The 19698-nt window shown below is 41.8% G+C and overlaps 1 protein-coding gene across 2 annotated transcripts in view; it reads right to left on the bottom strand.

Moving 5' to 3' along the window:
• Window positions 1-11203: 11203 nt before the first annotated feature.
• The window catches only part of SLC25A53 (solute carrier family 25 member 53), a 58976-nt gene continuing 50481 nt past the window's right edge, over window positions 11204-19698 (bottom strand). For both annotated transcript variants that reach the window (XM_070365423.1, XM_005899282.3), the window contains one exon: window positions 11204-16911. In XM_070365423.1, the coding sequence (XP_070221524.1) occupies window positions 15960-16880 (921 nt within the window). In that variant the 5' untranslated portion in view covers window positions 16881-16911 and the 3' untranslated portion in view covers window positions 11204-15959. The remainder of the gene's footprint in view (window positions 16912-19698) is intronic.

Here is a 19698-nt window from a genome sequence, read left to right as displayed (position 1 = left end):
CATTCAAAAAAATAGCTTTCACTGTGTATCTACAATGTCCCAGGCATTAAATATAATAAACACCAGTGTTTCTACCACTCAGAGTTAGATGCTGTTAGTATTTAGGTATATTTACTTTGCCTTTTAAAGGAATAGAGATATTATGGAAAAATGGAAGTTTCCTTAAATTTCACCCAATTTCCATTCCCCTCTCAGTTTCCAAGTGGTACTTCTACCCTGAATGTGATATGCAGTTTCTAGCCACGTTTTCCATCATTACAGATTTATGTGATCTGTCTCCAGGAGCAACATGGAGCATTCTGTTTTCCAGTGGTCCAGGTGTAAGACTGAACTTCCACATCTCTTGGGGTCAACAGGAAGCCCCAGACAGGCACCTCCCCACTCCTGTTCCAAACTTCAAAGTCTATCTTGAATCGATCTGCCTCAAATCCATTAGAACCCACCTCATCATAATCTCCATCCCCATTTGTGCCAGTCACCACAAGAACCCCCAAATCTCCATGATACTCCTCAACATCTACATTCTAAATTCCATAAGGCTGTGACCACATCTCTTTACTTCACTTCTCACACCCCTTCCCTACTCTTAAAATGCAATGCAACCTCAATAATTCCTCCACATCATCACCCTCTTCTCTGAATGTGCCCTTCTTTTTCTTGCCCTAACAGAAACCAGGTTCTTCCTTGAGGATTCTGTGTCCCCTGACGTCCACTCAAGACAAAGATGATTTTTTTCTCCCATGGCCATTGTTCCCACAGAGCCTAAAGCTCTGGTAAATGTCTTTCATGTTTCTCATTGCTGCCTTTAGAACATTCCTCTCACACATCCTCTCAAAACCTCCAGCTTTTGACAGCTTGTGTCACCAACTAGCCTGCATTGTCATCATCAACCAAATTTCAGGACTCCTCTCCTTTATTTCTGAAAGATTTTAGCTCCTGCAGTAGGTCACTCTCAACAGTAGTTGTTCTGTCTCAATTTCTGGTGAACACAAGAATGATCATTCTGATATACCTCCTCTTTTTCCAGTTCATTCCCTTTGTTACCCACACCCCATTACCCTTTAACCTCACCAGAATCTCTAGTCCATTGGTCTTTCCAGATTTCACCACCTCTCTCTCCCTTACTGTTTTCTCTCCCCTCCTTCCCTAGCTCAGATGTCATGCTCAGTCTTTGTGATCACTCACTGACATATACCCTCCACTCTCCTGCCCCTCTCTCACTTTGTATTGTTGCTTCCCTGGCAAAATCATAACTCTAGCTAAGTCCAGATACACCTCAGTGAGCCTGAACTCACACAGATAAACCTGTGCAAAGGAAAAACACACAACCACAAGCTTTTCAATTTTGATGTTTCCCCTGGCCGGCCATATGTGGTAGGATACTCTCTCATGATGCTGGGCAGCAGCAGAGAGCTTCAGCTCCCAGTCAGCTGAGCGATCACAAGGTAAACAACTGATCCTGATATGCGTCCACTCATTCTGTACCTGTTCAACCATCCTGTGTTTCACGTTCAGTACAGTATTCAGTAATTTACATGAGATACTGAACATTTTATTATAAAAAAGAGGATTTGTGTTAAATGACTTTGCCCAGATGTAAGCTAATAAATGTAAGTGGTTTAGCACCTTTCAGATCAGATCAGATCAGATCAGTCGCTCAGTCGTGTTCAGCAAGCCAGGCCTCCCTGTCTATCACCAACTCCCGGAGTTCACTCAGACTCACGTCCATCGAGTCAGTGATGCCATCCAGCCATCTCATCCTCTGTCGTCCCCTTCTCCTCTTGCCCCCAATCCCTCCCAGCATCAGTCTTTTCCAATGACTCAACTCTTCGAATGAGGTAGCCAAAGTACTGGAGTTTCAGCTTCAGCATCATTCCTTCCAAAGAAATCCCAGGGCTGATTTCCTTCAGAATGGACTGGTTGGATCTCCTTGCAGTCCAAGGGACTCTCAAGAGTCTTCTCCAACACCACAGTTCAAAAGCATCAATTCTTTGGTAGTCAGCCTTCTTCACAGTCCAACTCTCACATCCATACATGACCACAGGAAAAACCATAGCCTTGACTAGACGAAACTTTGTTGGCAAAGTAATGTCTCTGCTTTTGAATATGCTCTCTAGGTTGGTCATAACTTTCCTTCCAAGGAGTAAGCATCTTTTAATTTCATGGCTGCAGTCACCATCTGCAGTGATTTTGGAGCCCAGAAAAATAAAGTCTGACACTGTTTCCACTGTTTCCCCATCTATTTCCCATGAAGTGATGGGACAGGATGCCATGATCCTTAGGGCAGGTTAATCTAAGAAACGATGTTGGGTAGGTTATGAGTATTTAATGCATTTTCCTTTTTTAAATTTACTTTTAGTTGAAGGAAAATTGCTTTATGATATTATGTTGGTCTGCCATACATCATCATGAATCAGCCATAGATATACGTATGGCCCCTCCCTCTTGAACTTCCCTTCCACCCCATCCCATCCTCTATGTTGTCACAGAGCACCGGTTTAAGCTCCCTGAGTCATACAGCATATTCCCAGTAGCTATCTATTTTACATACAGTACTGTATGTTTTCATGCTACTCTCTCAATTCATCCTACCATCTTCTTCCCCCACTATGTCCACAAATCTGTTCTCTATGTCTGTGTTTCCCCTGCTGTCTTGCAAATAGGTTTATCAGCATCATCTGTTTGGTTTTCAGTTGTCAAGTCATGTCTGACTCTTTGCAACCCCATGGACTGCAGCACACCAGGCCTACTTGTCCATCACCATCTCCCAGAGTTTGCCCAAGTTCATGTTCATTGAATTGGTGATGTCATCCAACCTTCTCATCCTCTATTGTCCTGTTCTTCTGCCTTCAATCTTTCCCAGCATCAGACTCTTTTCTAGTGATTGGGGTCTTCATGTCAGATGGCCAAGTTATTGGAACTTCAGCTTCAGCATCAGCCTTTCCAATGAGTATTCAGGGTTTATTTCCTTTGGGATTGACTGCTTTGATGATCTGTATAGATTATATACATATGCATTAATATACAGTATTTGTTTTTCTCTTTGTAACTTCACTCTGTATAATAAGCTCTAGGTTCATCCACCTCATTAAATCAACTCAAATGTGTTCCTTTTTATGGCTGAGTAATAATCCATTGTACTAATATATATGTACCACAGCTTCTTTATCCATTCATCTGTTGACGGACATCTAGGTTGGTTCCATGTCCTAACTATTGTAAAGTGTTAGTTACCCAGTCGTGTCCAATTCTTTGCAACCCCATGGACTGTAGCCTGCCAGGTTCCTCTGTCTATGGAATTCTCCAGGTAAGAATACTGGAATGGGTAGATATTTCTTTCTTCAAAAGATCTTCGCAACCCAGGGATTGAACCCGGGTCTCCTGCATTGCAGGTGGATGCTTTACTGTCTGAGCTACCAGGGAAGCTATTGCAAATAGTGCTGCAATGAACATCGGGGTACATGTGACTTTTTCAATTATGGTTTCAGGGTATATACCCAGTAGTGGGACAGTTGGGTCATTTGTAGTTTTATTCCTAGTTTTTTAAGGATTCTCCATACTGTTCTCCATAGTGGCTGTATTAATATACATTTCCACTGATAATGCAAAAGGGTTCCCTTTTTTCCACACCCTCTTTGAAATGTATTGTTCGTAGATTTTTTAACGATGGCTGTTATCACCATTCTGAGGTGAAACCTCATTGTAGTTTTGATTTGCATTTCTTTGAGAGTCAGCAATGTTGAGCATCTTTTCATGTTTGTTAACCATGTATATGTCTTCTTTTGAAAAATGTCTGTTTAGGTTTTCTGCCCACTTTCTCATTGGGTTGTTTGTTTTTCTGGTATTGAGCTTCATGAGCTGCTTGTATATTTTGGAGATTAATCCTTTGTCCATGTTATCCAATTATTTACACTCCTTCACCTTCTTTAAGGCTCAAATCCCACCATTTCAATGAAGCCTATCTGAACTAGCTTATTTAATACTGCAACCTGCACAGCCCTACTTTATCTGCCTTACTCTGTTCTGCTTTCATCATTCTCTAATACAACATTCAACTTATTTACTTAGTATGCTTATTGCTTTATTTCAGTATTCCTCCACTGAGATGTAAAGTCCTTGAGGGCAGATATCTCTGTTTTGTTCACTGAGTCTAAGTACCTAGAATTGCACAAGATATGGGGTTTTTTAAATGAATTTTATCATAATTTTTGTTTTACAATGTTATATCGCACTGCATGTAATTGCCCACAACTTGATTTTTTCACCCAACATTATAATCTTTTAAATTTATCCATGTTCATGCTATAACATATGTACATTCATTTTAACTGGTATATAATATTCCATTTTTGAATAGTTTCCTTGTGCATTTCATTCTTGTGGACATTTTTGAGTAGCTACTCTTTTTTCTATTACAAAGAATGCTGCAATGAATTCTCTTGTTATAGCCTCTTATTACTCTATAAATTTGTTTCCTAGAACTGGAATTGCTAAATGACAGAGTATGTGCATCTTGAACCTCACTGTGTGTGCATGCTCAGTTGCTTCATTCATGTCTGACTCTTTGTGACCTCATGGACTGTAGCCTTCCAGGCTCCTCTGTCCATGGGATTCTCCAGGCAAGAATACTGGAGTGGGTTGCCATGCCCTCCTCCAGGGAATCTTCCCAACCCAGGGATGGAACCTCCATCTCTATGCCTCTTGCATCAGCAAGCAGGTTCTTTACCACTAGTGCCCCCTGGAAAGCCCATTCAACCTCATGCAGTTCAGTTCAGTTGCTCAGCTGTGTCCTACTCTTTGTGACCCCATGGACTGCAGCATGCCAGGCCTCCCTGTCCATCACCAACTCCCAGAGTTTACCCAAACTCATGTCCATTGAGTCAGAGATGCCACCCAACCATCTCATTCTCTGTCAGCCCCTTCTCCTCCCACCTTCAATCTTTCCCAGCATCAGGGTCTTTTCAAATGAGTCAGTTCTTTGCATCAGGTGGCCAAACTATTGGAGTTTCAGCTTCAACATCACTCCTTCCAATGAACACTCAGGACTGATCTCCTTTAGGATGGACTAGTTGTATCTCCTTGCAGTCCAAGGGACTCTCGAGAGTCTTCTCTAACACCACAGTTCAAAAGCATCAATTCTTCGGCACTCACCTTTCTTTACAGTCCAACTCTCACATCCATACATGACCACTGGAAAAACCATAGCCTTGACTAGACAGACCTTTGTTGGCAAAGAAATGTCTGCTTTTTAAAATGCTGTCTAGGTTGGTCATAACATTCCTTCCAAGGAGTAAACATCTTTTAATTTCATGGCTACAGTCACCATCTGCAGTGATTTTGGAGCCCCCCAAAATAAAGTCTGCCACTGTTTCCCCATCTATTTGCCATGGAGTGTTGGGACCAGATGACATGATCTTAGTTTTCTGAATGTTGAACTTTAAACCAACTTTTTCACTCTCCTCTTTCACTTTCATCAAGAGGCTCTTTAGTGCTTCTTCACTTTCTGCCATAAGGCTGGTGTCATCTGCATATCTGAGGTTATTGATATTTCTCCCAGCAATCTTGATTCCAGCTTGTGCTTCATCCAGCTCAGTGTTTCTCATGTACTCTGCATATAAGTTAACTAAGCAGGGTGACAATATACAGCCTTGATGTACACCTTTCCTGATTTGGAACCAGTCTGTTGTTCCATGTCCAGTTCTAACTGTTGCTTCCTGGCCTGCACACAGATTTCTCAAGAGGCAATTCAGGTGGTCTGGTATTCCCATCGCTTTCAGAATTTTTCAGTTTATTGTGATCCACACACTTAAAGGCTTTGGCATAATCAATAAAGCAGAAATAGATGTTTTCCTGAAACTCTCTTGCTTTTTCAATGATCCAGCAATTTGCTGGATGTTGATAATTTGATCTCTGGTTCCTCTGCCTTTTCTAAATACAGCTTGAACATCTGGAAGTTCACAGTTCACGTATTGTTGAAGCATGGCTTGGAGAATTTTGAGAGTTACTTTACTAGCGTGTGAGATGAGTACAATTGTGCAGTAGTTTGAGCATTCTTTGGCATCGCCTTTCTTAGAGATTGGAATGAATACCGACCTTTTCCAGTCCTGTGGCCACTGCTGAATTTTCCAAATTTGCTGACACATTGAGTGCAGCACTTTCAACCTCACTAGACACTGCCAAATGCTAATTACATCAATTTACACACACATCAGCTGTAGAAGTGTACCCATTTCCCCCACATTCTTGCAGATAAGTATCTTTAAATTTCTTTTTTTACCAGTCTAAGAAATGAAAATTAGCATCTCCCTAATGTTGAACCTGCCTTTCCCATACCATTTCTTTGGGTGAGCATCTCATTGTAGGTTTTTCTGAGCAAACATACTTCCTCTTCTTTGAATTATCTTTTGATATCCTTTACCCATTTTTCTTTTGTCTCCTTTTTAAAAATAATTTTATTTGTTTATTTTTGTATTTATTTGGAGGGCTGCACTGGGTTTTAGTTGCTGCACACAGGTTTTTCTCTCATTGAGGCAAACAGGGCCTACTCTCTAGTTGCAGTGCACGGACTTCTCATTGCAGTGGGTTCTCTTGTGGAGCACAGGCTCTAGAGCCCACGGGCTTCAGTAATTTCAGTTTCCTGGCTTTAGAGCACAGGCTCAGTAGTTGTGGCACATGGGCTTAGTTGCTCCGCAGCATGTAAGGATCTTCTTGGACCAAGCATTGAACATGTGTCTCCTGCATTTAGGCAGATTCTTTACCACTGAGCCACCAGGGAAACCCCTGTTTGTCTTCTTAATATTGCTTCTCATGGGTACTTTACGTATTTTATATTCTAATTATTGGTCTGTAACATATTTTGAAAAATTTCTCTGTATTCCAAGAAATTTTTTTCTGCATTCCTATTTTGTTGGTTTGGTTTATAAGCCATCCTTATTTGGTTTAAAATAAGTGTAGCTTAAACAAACTTGTTTGAGTTTCTCTACTCAAACATGCAACTCTACTGGTGAGAAAGTATACTATTAAGCAGGTTTTCAAAAGGTTTTTACTTAAGTATAGCACACATACAGAAAATGGACATATCTTAACTGCACATCTTGATGAATATTCACAAAATGAAGACACACATAAAATCAGCTCTCAGATCAAGACCATTCTTTATCAGTCCTTTCTCCACTCTTTTGCAGTGCAACATCCTTCATAAATCAATTTTCTGTATAAAGAAGGTGAATGTGAAAGTCGCTCAGTTGTGTCCAACTCTTTGTGACCCAATGGACTATAAAGTCCATGGAATTCTCCAGGCCAGAATACTGGGTGGGTAGCCTTTCCCTTCTCCAGGGTATCTTCCCAACCCAGGAATTGAACCCAGGTCTCCCGCATTGCAGGCAGGTTCTTTACCAGCTGAGCCACAAGGGAAGCCAAGAATACTAGAGTGAGTAGCCTATCCCTTCTCCAGTAAATCCTCCTGACCCAGGAATAGAACTGGCGTCTCCTGCATTGCAGGTGGATTCTTTACAACTGAGCTGTCAGGGAAACCAAGTTTTCTGCACATGCCTTTTCCAATTTTGTAATCAATTTTCAAGTTCCACAAAAAAAATGGTCTTGTTAATATTAATATTTTGATTGGAGTGTTACTGGACTTAGGGATTAATTTGAGGTGAATTTCTAACTTTTGGGGGGTTTCCCAGGTCATACTAATGGTAAAGAACCTGCCTGCCAATGCAGGAGACATAGAGACTTGGGTTTGATCCCTGGGTGGGGAAGATCCCCTGAAGGAAGGCATGGCAATCCAGTCCATTATTCTTGCCTGGAGAATCCCATGGACAGAGGAGCCTGGTGGGTTACATTCCATAGGATCACAAAGAGTTGGACAGGACTGAACCGACTTAGCACACATGCATGCTAACTTATTGACATGAAGTCTTCCCATGTATAAATGCAATAGTGTTTGGGAGAAACAATCCTCCATGGTCCCTTTGTACCCCTGTATTTTCTTGCTGCGTATGCCAAAATGCAATCCTTGAAGCCTGTTTTTCTGAGCCATTTCTCAGGGTCATGTTTGCAATGAAGGGTGAGGAAATATCTCCCTATAGAAAAAGAGCAGGCTTGCTTTTACTTTTCTATAAAATCAGTGGAACCTCCAAACTCATTGTCCCTCTCCTGTAATGCAATCCAGTATGTGTTCAGCGTCCTTCATATCATCCTTGTGGGACTTGGTTAGGAGGGTGGGGGGTATTAAGGATAGACACAAATCATCATAAGCTCTGGTTACTGCTTTTATTGTCAATAATAAAGTGTAAACCCGTGGCGGATTCATGTTGATGTATGGCAAAACCAATACAATATTGTAAAGTAATTAGCCTCCAATTAAAATAAATAAATTTATATCAAAAAATTATAATAAAGTCCTTTGTCTCTCACCCAAGATTCTCATGTCTTATGCCAGAATCCATGGAACTAGAGTAGCCTAATATCTTAGATTGTGTATAGGTAAAATCCCACACTCTGTATAGTTCTTACTAAGTTTATTTCTTTACTTTCAGATATTTTTGAAATGTCCTTTAGCACAATTTTATGCTTTTATGTGTAATGGTGTATTCATGTTTGTTAGCTATCTTTTTAGCTGCCTTTTAGATTTGGGGGCTACTGTGAAAGGGTTATTTATACTGAATTTTCTACTCGGTTATTGAATTCTACATCTTTTTTTATATGTCACTAGTGTAGCTATTCATACTGCTGCTGTTCAGTCACTAAGTCCTGTCCAACTCTCTGTGACCCCATGGACTGCAGCATGCCACGCTTCCCTATCCTTCACTATATCCCAGAGTTTGCTCAAACTTATGTCCATTGAATTGGTGATGCCATCTAACCATCTCATCCTCTGTTGTCCCCTTCTCCTCCTGTCCTCAGTTTTTCCTAGCATCAGGGTCTTTTCCAAGAAGTCAGATCTTTGCATCAGGTGGCCAAAATATCGGAGCTTCAGCTTCAGCATCAGTCCGTCTAATGAATATTCAGGGTTGGTTTCCTTTAGGATTGACTGGTTTGATCTCCTTCCTGTCCAAGGGACTCTCAAGAGTTTTCTCCAGCACCACAGTTCAAAAGCATCAATTCTTTAGTGCTAAGCCTTCTTTATGGTCCAACTCTCACATCTGTACATGATTTTATAAATATATAATAAAGAGGAAATGAGGAAAATATATGCACACATTCCCTTATATTCTGGTAAAATAGGGTGCCTGCTGTCAAAGAATTTATAAAATGCGAAGAAGATAGAAACATCCACAGATTATTACCATTAAGAAAGTAATATTATACATCAAGGCAGAGATGTAAACAAAGTACTATGGAAGTAGGGGCAATTCAATGTGATTTGGAGGACTGTGGAAGTTCTCATATCATATCAGGTGTTTATGTTGGGCCTCAGAAAGTAATCAGCATCTCGACTGGTGCAGATGGAAATCAGGGAAAGGCAGATGACTTCTCATGCCATACCTGGCATTCAAAGACATCCACAATTTAACCCCAATCTAGCTTTCTAAACCCAGATGCTAAGTCCTCCAGGAAATAAGAGCTAGTCTCTCATCTGTTAACCCTCTTCCAAACTCAAAATGTTTGAGTTCCCACCATGTTGCTTTGCATTATAACACACTGATTAAAGCAGAAGATTTAGAGTCAGATGATTCTGCCCCAGGCTCTAACTTACTGACTATGAAATCTTGGGCAAATAAAAACTAAAAATGGTGCTAATCTCATGGGATTGTGTGATAGATTAAATAATTATTGTAAAGCTTTGGTATAGTACCTGGCACAGAGTATGCATTCAATTTACATTAATTCTTATGAATGATAACTCTATTTTATCCATCCCTCTGGTATTAGCTATCAGGTTAACCAAAACACACTTATTGTGTATCTACAATGTGTAATAGATTGTATTCGGTATCATGGAGAACACAAAGATGAAAAAGACCCTTTCTCTGCCTCCAGTGACCTGTCAAGTAAAGGATATAAAATACGTAAAAATAATCATGAGGCAAGGCAATTAAGAAAAAATGGAAACAGTACCAGATTTTATTTTCCTGGGCTCCAAAATCACTGCAGATGGAGACTGCAGCCATGAAGTTAAAAGGTGCTTGTTCCTTGGAAGGAAAACTATGACAAATCTACAGTATGAAAAACTATGACAGCGTATTAAAAAGCAGAGATATCACTTTGCCAAAAAAGGTCTGTATAGTCAAAGCTATGGTTTTTCCAATAGTCATGTACTGATGTGAGAGTTGGCCCATAAAGAAGGCTCAGTGCCAAAGAATTGATGCTTTTGAACTGTGGTGTTGGAGAAGACTCTGGAGTCCCTTGGACTGCAAGGAGATCAAACCAGTCAATCCAAAAGGAAATCAACCCTGAATACTCATTGAAAGTGTTGATACTGAAGCTCCAATGCTTTGGCCACCTGATACGAAGAGTTGTCTCATCTGAAAAGACCCTGATGCTGGGAAAGATTGGGGGCAGGAGGAGAAGGGGACGACAGAGGATGAGATGGTTGGATGGCATCACTGACTCAATGGACATGAGTTTGGGTAAACTCTGTGAGTTGGTAATGGACAGGGAGGCCTGGCGTGCTGCAGTCCATGGGGTAGCAAAGAGTCGGACATGACTGAGCAACTGAACTGAACTGAACTGAAAGTAAATTTATTTTACAAAAATGAAGTAACTAGAACTACTTGCAGCAATGTGGATGAATCTCACAAATAATATCAAAGGTGTGCATGTATGCTTAGTCTTGTCCATCTCTTTGCAACCCCATGGATTGTAGCTGGCCTGACTGTAGCCATTTTTCCATGGGATTCTCCAGGCAAGAATACTGGAGCGGGTTGCCATTTTCCTCTTCCAAGGGATCTTCCCAACTGAGGGATCAAACCCACGTTTTTTGAGTCTCCTGCATTGGCAGATGGATTCTTTACCACTGTGCCACCTGGGAAGCTAGTCACAATTCCAAGTACATAAAGTTCAAGTATCTACAAAATAAAACTGTATTGTTTAGGGATGCTTATATGGAATGTTAGGGAACCATTGACCGAAACTGCCTGCCCTGGCCAGGCAGGATAACAACCACTTGCATGAGTTATCTCACATCAGGAGGTCCTGATAAGGAGCACAGAACTGACAAGCTACCACCAGCTGGAAGAATTCAGGAGGGGCCAAAAGGAGAGAGGAGACACTAGCCCATAATATGTCCTGCCAACCTCCCAGAAACCTTCTTGCTGGAATCCATCTTGGCTGAGAGATGCACATGCCACCAGGAAGGATCTTGAATCAGACCAAATATAGGCACAGGCAAGATGGTTGGCCAGAGACAACCAGGAAATTAACTCCATTACCATAAAACCTGAGATTTTGAGCCATGTGTTGGAGCAGTTCTCCCAGGTTCCCTTTCCCTGCTGCTGTCCACGTGGGCGCCCTTTGCCAATAAAGTCTTTTGCTTTGTCAGTACATGTGTCTCCTCGGACAATTCCTTTTCGATTGTTAGACAAGAGCCCACTCTTGGGCCCTGGAAAGGGTTCCCCTCCCAGTGACAGGAAGATAAATCTATAAAGAAAAGTAAAGAAATGATATCATATTTGCCAGCATAGGAGTTATCTCTAGGATGGATGGAGGAATAGCATCAGTGAGGGGCTTGGAGTGCAGGAGGAATAGTGATGGGGGTTATCAAGATGTTGAATTTCTTATCTTGGGTGGTCATTACATACACAGTAACTTTATAAATGTTCTTCTAACTGGTAATTCTATTCTGAATGCTTCTCTTTTCCTAATGAGAGAGAAAGTAAGGTCATGAACTGAGACTGAGGGTGAAGGAGGAAGCATTGAAGATGTGAGGAAAAGAAAGACAAAGAGAAGTTGGAAAGGGAACAGAACAGGGAACTACAGTATTTTTACCTTATTCTTTAGGAAAACTTTTCACTTTTTTCCTGAATTATCATGCTGTTCATCTCCTGCTGCTGCTGCTGCTGCTAAGTCGCATCAGTCATGTCCAACTCTGTGCGACCCCATAGACGGAAGCCCACCAGGCTCCCCCGTCCCTGGGATTCTCCAGGCAAGAACACTGGAGTGGGTTGCCATTTCCTTCTCCAGTTTGTCTCCTACATACCATTATTTAATTAACTTTACCATACTACATGCGGTTATCCCAAACACATAAATTACAATGCTATCAATGTTTAAAAATAAATGTCAAAAGCAAAATTGTCTTAATAAACCATATAATTGTGATAATAGTTGTAATACATTAGTTACTTATTCTTTCACTTTGAGCTTTAGGAATCTGCAGTAGTTTATATTTAGACCAAAATACACAGAGCTCATACAGGGATTGTTATTTTTTCTTTCACCTTTTTATACCAAGTAGCTTTAGTGTTAAATTCTACATTTTATAAGTTTTAAACAGACATAGGTATTTATTATCTCTTTATTTTATTGATCTTAAATCCAAAAGCAATTTTTAAATGTCAGAAAACAATATTAACACCACAAAACTAAATATTGATATTTAAAACTACTAGAAAACTATTACACTCTCAAATTTTACTCAGAAGATTTAAATGGGAAAAGTTGATCAGCCTATGTGTTTTGTAATATAATTTTATTAGTTTATTTATTGGATGTGCTGAGTCTTCATTGCTGCAAGGGCTTTTCTTTAGTTTCGGAGAGTCGGGGCTACTCACTAGTTGCAGTGCACAGGCTTCTCACTGCAGTGGCTTGTCTTGTTGCAGAGCACGGGCTCTAGGGTACATGGGCTTGGTAGCTGTGGCTTCCAGGCTCCAGAGCACTGGCTTAATAGTTGTGGCGCACAGGCTTAGTGGCTCCGTGGTATGTGGGATCTTCCAGGACCAGGGATTGGACTGGTGTCTCCTGCATTGGCAGGCAGATTCTTTACCACTGAGCCACCAGGGAAGCCCAGCCTATGTAATTTTAAAATTTTACATGAACCAATTTGTAAAAATAAATTATTTCAATTATAACATGCTTTAGTTGTAAATTCATATTTATAATTGCATAACTTCAAGTATTAACATACATAATGAAAATGTAAAATTTTTAAAAAGACAAATATAGTAAATTTAAATAATTACCACTAATGTAGCTTTAAAATCTGCTGTGAGCTTTCATTTATTCAATTATAACTGTGCCAGTGTCATAAAGCCCTCAGTCTTTTTAAAAGAATTTGAATCTACAAATGTTGAATCTAGAAATATTAAAAATTGCAACTCAGTTCAGCAAAAAATATCATGTGTGTGGAGAGAATGAGTGCTCAAGAAATAAAGCAAATGGTGTAAAATGTTAATAGTAGGTGATTTGGGATAAAGGGTATATGAGTGTTCTTTGAACTCTATTTATGTTGGCAGCTTTTCTAGAAGTTTGAACTTATTTCTAAATAAGTTAAAATGAAGGAACAGACGTGGACTGACATACTGACATAAGTGAAAATGGACAGTGTGCTTAGAAATAAATGTGGGGGGGTACCATATTTTATCTTGAATAAAAAAGTGGGAGAGTACCATAGTTTATCCCCTTCTTTTCAGCTTATAAACTGAAGTCATTATCTAAATAATGATTTTTTGTATTCTGAGAGCTAGCCTTTAAGTAGAACTAACTGCTCTTCTACTTTTCCTTCCCTGGTACAGACTCTGTGCTCCCTGTCACTGAATCTACAAGCAGAGTACTGACCCACCACATCCAGGTCTGCAGAGGGATCAGACATGGGAATGCATCTGCAGCGATTCTGGACCCGCCATTTTTTGTTGACCTTGCTGGCAAATGCTTTCTGATCTCATAATGCTTACAGCCGTGTCTTTAACTTCTCTGATATTCAGTGAGGAATCCCCACAGCCAGGATCTATAGTCAGATCATTATAAATGACAATTTTGGTTTGGTAAGGAAGGAGGTGCATGTGGAGATCATTACATGATATCATTTATAAGGGAAAAACTGCAATGTATGTCATCTTGGAAATCCTCAAAATTCCAGAGTTAAAAATAAATATCAGACCATTAGGCAATGTCTCTGTGAATTTCAGATCCAAAGTGTTGCCAGTAACAAACATGCCACCAATAACACAAACTCATCAAATGTCCCAGTTGAAAGTCACTTTTACTTATTGTTGGTATTATTATTATCATCATCAGCATCATTATCATTAGCACAAAACTAAATCCACTAATAAAACAAAAATCACACCCTAAAGGCAGACGTCTTCATGACAATGAATCAATAACATTATCTTCATGTACAAGGGACAGCACCCTGAGGATAAAGACCATATCACAGCTTGATAATCAATTCAATAATTCAGCCAACATTATTGAGCACCTAGGCACAATGGGAGATTTAAAAACATATACAAGAATCCCTGCTTTCAAGGAGTTTTACAGTCTAGTAGGAGGTATTGAAGAACGTCAAGAACAGAGGACCACATGAGCTCAGTGACATAATGGAATCAGTGCCACGTATGAAGTGTAATTGGAGAGAGACATCACAAGAGACTAACGTCACATTCAATTAGGGGCAATCACATTCAGTAGGGGCAATCAGAAGAGACTCCTTAGAGAAGGTGGCATCTGAGCTGGGCTTTGAGGAACTGGAAGGATTTTGGTGGACTGGCATGTAGAGAACAGGTGTTGGAGGTGGAGAAGATAGAGCATGGCTATGGGAAAGTTAGTGGCATGTTTGAGGAGGGAACAATACTCCAGTTTGGCTAGGGTATGGGATCTATGTAAGTAGGAATGGTGTGATAATATGCTACAAATTTTATGGGGGCCATATTTTGAATGGCTTTAAATGACAGGCTACAATTTCAGATCTTTAACTTATGTCACAGTAACTTATGTCACAGTAATTATGTAGAGTCACATGTAGAGAACAGGTGTTGGAGGTGGAGAAGATAGAGCATGGCTATGGGAAAGTTAGTGGCATGTTTGAGGAGGGAACAATACTCCAGTTTGGCTAGGGTATTGTATCTATGTAAGTAGGAATGGTGTGATAATATGCTACAAATTTTATGGGGGCCATATTTTGAATGGCTTTAAATGACAGGCTACAATTCAGATCTTTAACTTATGTCACAGTAATTATATTTATCCATGGCAATAAAATATGCAATTATTGATGAAAAGATATAGTCATTTGAGTTCCAGATTTCTTAGGGAAACTCAAGTGGTTACTAGGCAATGTTATTGCCTTGCTATCAGAAATGTCCCAGCATGTAACACCAATCAATCAATAGTAGAATTTTCTATTCTGCATGTAACTAAACCTCTTCACTCAAAGTCTATTCTTTCCATCCATCCAAGGACCACACTTCTTCCCATTCCCACCAGTTCTTGTGGCATCTGATCAGTTGAGGCAAGTCTAATTCAGGATTTCTAGCCACAACCACTACCCTGAAACTAGCACCAACAACTTTGAAAAGTGAGAGTGGTGGTGGCAGGGGTAGTGAACGTAGCCATCTGAAAAAATCTCTGGAATCCCCATACCAAGAGTCAAGCTTAGTTCTCTGAAATTGGAATTCCTGGTCCTCCACTCAGTTTGGCCCAGAAGACAACTGGAGGGGTCCCAGAATTCACAGTGCCTGATTAAGGTCATCTTTTAGAGTTTCCTCTTAATGTCAGCAAATTCCTTAAAGGAATGACATTTCATGCAGGTGACATGTTACTTAAAGCCTTCCTGGGTCTGCATGAAGCTGTGGATAAACTGGGGTGAATTTCTTTTTCTAACCAAGGAACCCTATTGGGTTTTGGCTTTACAGAACAGGCTGGTAGTTGTGACCTTCTCGAGTGCACTGACAGTTGAAAGATTTTGAAGAATAGTTGTATTAGGTGACCAAGCCAAAGAAGTAAGCTATTTAAGCCACCCCAGGAAGGCTTAGAATAACAAGTTGCCATGGCCACACTACACTGCCTGCAGCCAGTCAGTCTTTTGGCTCTTTCCTGGAATGATACCTCCTCTGCAGGAAGTCATGGATAGCAGTAGTAAGGCCCCAGGTTACACTGGACCTTAGGATGACCAGGGAACCTCCCCGGTAGATCAGAAATACCTTTCGGCCCCGAGTGTCCCACACATCCTGGATAGAGGCCCATAAGCTTGGCATGCTCTGCCAGCCAATGTGGGACTGCATATTGGCAACCAGCACAATCAGAGGATACAGAACTAGGCAGGTGATTGTTCCATTGACACTCCCAGACACCAAGGCAGGAACCCAGTGGGGCAGGCCTTGCTCTGCCAAGCTATTCTGAATGGGATCCTTGAAGGAGAAATACAGAGCACTCCCCAGGCTGTTCCTGAGAAGGATAGGCCAGAAACCGCGATAGTAACCCTGTGACAGCCGGCCCCAAAGCCCATAAGAGTGAAATTCCTTGAGAATGCTGATGGTGCTGGGAAAGCGAGCTTGCTTGCGACCATCCTGGAGCACATTTTGCACCCTCTCAAAGGGGCTAAGTGCCACAGCCTCCACCACACCAGACATAAGCCCCGCAGCCCAGCGGTTCCCCAGGGAGTGTGGCCCAACAGGGGAGAGACAACACAGCATGCTATCGTAAGTCCCAAACAGCAGAGTCCCTTGCAATGTCTTGGAGAGAAGAGGCGGGTAGATTCCCCGGTAGAAGTATTGAGGGCCTTCATGCCAAAGCTGCCGCAAAGCCTCTGACACCGCCACAGCATGGATCTGTTGCCGGAACACAACCTTATAGATAGGAAAGGTCAGAAAAGTGGACATAAAGTTGGAAATGGCACCAAGGGCGTAGGCATGGGAGTGCCAGCTTCTCTTTCCTGGAGCCTCATTTTGTGTCCAGTGCTGAAGCTCCTTCCCGGGAGAGTGGTTTTGTTCCCCCATGCTGAAGATACCTGGGTGCAGATGGAAGAAACTGGCAAGAGTGGAAAAAAAGAAGTTAGACTGACCAATGAAATCTTTTGGCAAGCATTTTCATTGCTTAGTTATAAACAGAGGCTCAAGAAACTCAACTCTAAAGAAACAAATAATTTTCTGGGCCAGTTTCTGAGAAATACGTACACTCTTAAGAAAGAATTCCTCCACCTTAAATTAAAACAAAGGCAGTTAGTTTTGCTGAACAGAGTCACCTCTAGGGTGTTTTTCTGACCCAGCAAATATTCTCATAGTCAAAGAAGGTTGAAGAATGAAGAAAATAAAATTAGTGAAGGAGGGCTCCCCATCCTTACTGCATTCACCATATGAAACTTTGCATTTGATAAACTGCTAAAATAATAAGTTGCTCTTCCCTTTCCAAAAAGTGGCACTGTCTTCTACAGGCAGAAAGGCATTCAAAGGTTGTAGTCCAGTACTTTCTCTAAAAGATGGTAGTAAATTTAGGGAGCAGGGAAGCTCCTTGCTTCTTTTTTTGTAGATTCTTGATGATGTGCTAGCTGTTTCATGGCAACACCCTGCTTGCCTCTCCCAATTGAGGAACAGAAAGAGTAACTATTCCTGGAAGTTTAGCAAGAAAAGGCTCTATACATGACAGTTTCTGAGCTTAACCTTATAGACCTGTTGCTGTATAACAGGTGTTCTCAATGTACAGGCTATTGACATTTGGGGCCAGATAATTCTTCATCACAGGTGCCCACCCTGTGTATCATACGATGTTTAGTGGTATCCTGTGGCACAAGTTGTGACCTACCCAGTTATGGCAAGAGGAGGGCATGGCAACCCACTCCAGTATTCTTGCCTGGAGAATCCCCATGGACAGAGGAGCCTGGCAAGCTACAGTCCACGGGGCGGCAAAGAGTCGGACATGACTAAGTGACTAAGCACAGCACAGCTATAACAAACAAAAATATCTAAAGACATTACCTTATGTCCACAGGGTGAGGAAAGAAGATAAAATTGCCCTGGTTCAGAGCCACTATACTAGAGGGAAGAGGCTGTGCAAAGATTCCAAGCTATTGCTCCTACCTGGGAGTAGTCTGGGAGCAGATGGAGTCGTATGAAAGGTAATTGGGGAGCCAGGGCCCATGAAAGAATTTTGGGATCAAGAAGAAATGAATGGTCAGTGTAGATCTGAGAACCTGAGGGAGTTGTCAGGAAGGAACTAGGGGTAAGAGGACAGGGTGTGGGGCTTGGGAATGGTGTGTGGAGAGGAACAGGAAGTGGTGTGGTGGGGGACAAGGGCACAGGGTGCCATGACTGGGCATCAGACTCACATCTAGATGGACAGGAAGCCTGGTAGAAACTGCAGACCCAGAGGTTTCACACAGAAACCTGGGCTGTGTAGTCCCCAGAGATGAGGGCTATTGGGGCTCTAGTTACACTAGCCCATCCAATAGGGACAAAGGGGTCACCAGGCTGAGGAACTGGGGGTGGGCTAGAAGCCAGGCCCTGCAAGAAGCCCACTGCAGCCTTCCCTGGGCTGCCGAACTCAAGAACTTGCCTTAAAGTGCTTCTCCTTCCAGAATGACCCCCATAAGCTTCTCCCTGGCTTCTTGCTCCTGCTCCATCCACAGTCCAGTACCTGACCTTACAACCCTACCCCTCTCAAGCCACAGTCTGTCTAGAGGGAGGGAGTAGAGGCTCAGCCTCCTGTACTCTTCCACCAGCCCTCCCCTACCCTCAGCAGTTCGGAGGCCCTTAAGCCTCACATCCTTAACTCTCATGGCCAAGAGGCTGGGAAGGCTCCTCTGCTTTGGACCCTTTAGCTGAGAACTGGCCAGGAGCACAGGCTCAAGAGGCCCACTCCTTGCATCCTTCCAGGGCACTCCTGGGCCCATGGCAGCCCCCTCCATATCCCAGGAACCAAAGCGGACCCCTCTCCTTGGAGGGGAGCTCCAATCAGGCCCCCGAAGCCACAGGGGACCCCCAAATTACCCAACCATCCTACCAAGGATTTATCTCCAAGTTTTATCTGCACCTGCATAAGGACGGGTGGTGAGGGAAGCATTTGTCCCCTCTTCTATCTCAGAATGCAGTAATGTTCCACTTCCTTCCCACATTTTCCTGAGTAACCTGTAAACATGTGTTGATTGACTGTAAGGCAGGCCAATTTAGCAGAAAGAAAACTGGGCTAGAATTTGGCAGACCAGAATTCTCAGTGCCAGTTCTCTTTTCAACTTCTTGTGTGACCTTTAGAAATATATTAACATCTTGGAGCCTTAAGCATCTCAATTATGAAATGAGCAGACGCTGGGGGGTAGGGTAGGGGGATGTTCTCTAGGCATCCTCATACTGTGCATGTGGCAGGGGGTTGATGGAGAGGAATTCAGGCCAATATTTGATAGAGGAATTGTGCTTTTCCATCCCTAGTTCCTTCTGTTTTGGCCAATCTTTTTCAGGGATTAAAAGTGAACAATAATTTAGAAACAACTTACCTGAAATATCTGTCATAATTTTATAAATCTAACTCATCCTGTTTTATGGGGGAAAGGGAGTCAATTTTTCTCCTATGTGTTTTCCTGTTAAAATGCCAGCCTTTGGGAGCAGACAGTCCTGAGTATGAATTCTGCCTCCACCATTTACTTAGTTGTATGACCTTAGGCAAGACACTTCACTCAGTCTCGGTTTCTTTGGCTACAGACGAGGGACAAGAGACCTTCCTCAAAAGGTTGTTGTAAAGAATAACAAAATAAAATGAGATAAAGTGGCTGACCATCCATGGCATGGTGGCCTCAGTCAACTGTATTTTTTTTAAGATGTTTCCCCA

The sequence above is a fragment of the Bos mutus genome, chromosome X (genome assembly GCF_027580195.1).
Source record: "Bos mutus isolate GX-2022 chromosome X, NWIPB_WYAK_1.1, whole genome shotgun sequence".
In the NCBI taxonomy this organism is placed as follows: Eukaryota; Metazoa; Chordata; class Mammalia; order Artiodactyla; family Bovidae; genus Bos; species Bos mutus.
The sequence above is the reverse complement of the archived record's forward strand: the minus strand, read 5'-3'. Positions and strand labels throughout refer to the sequence as shown.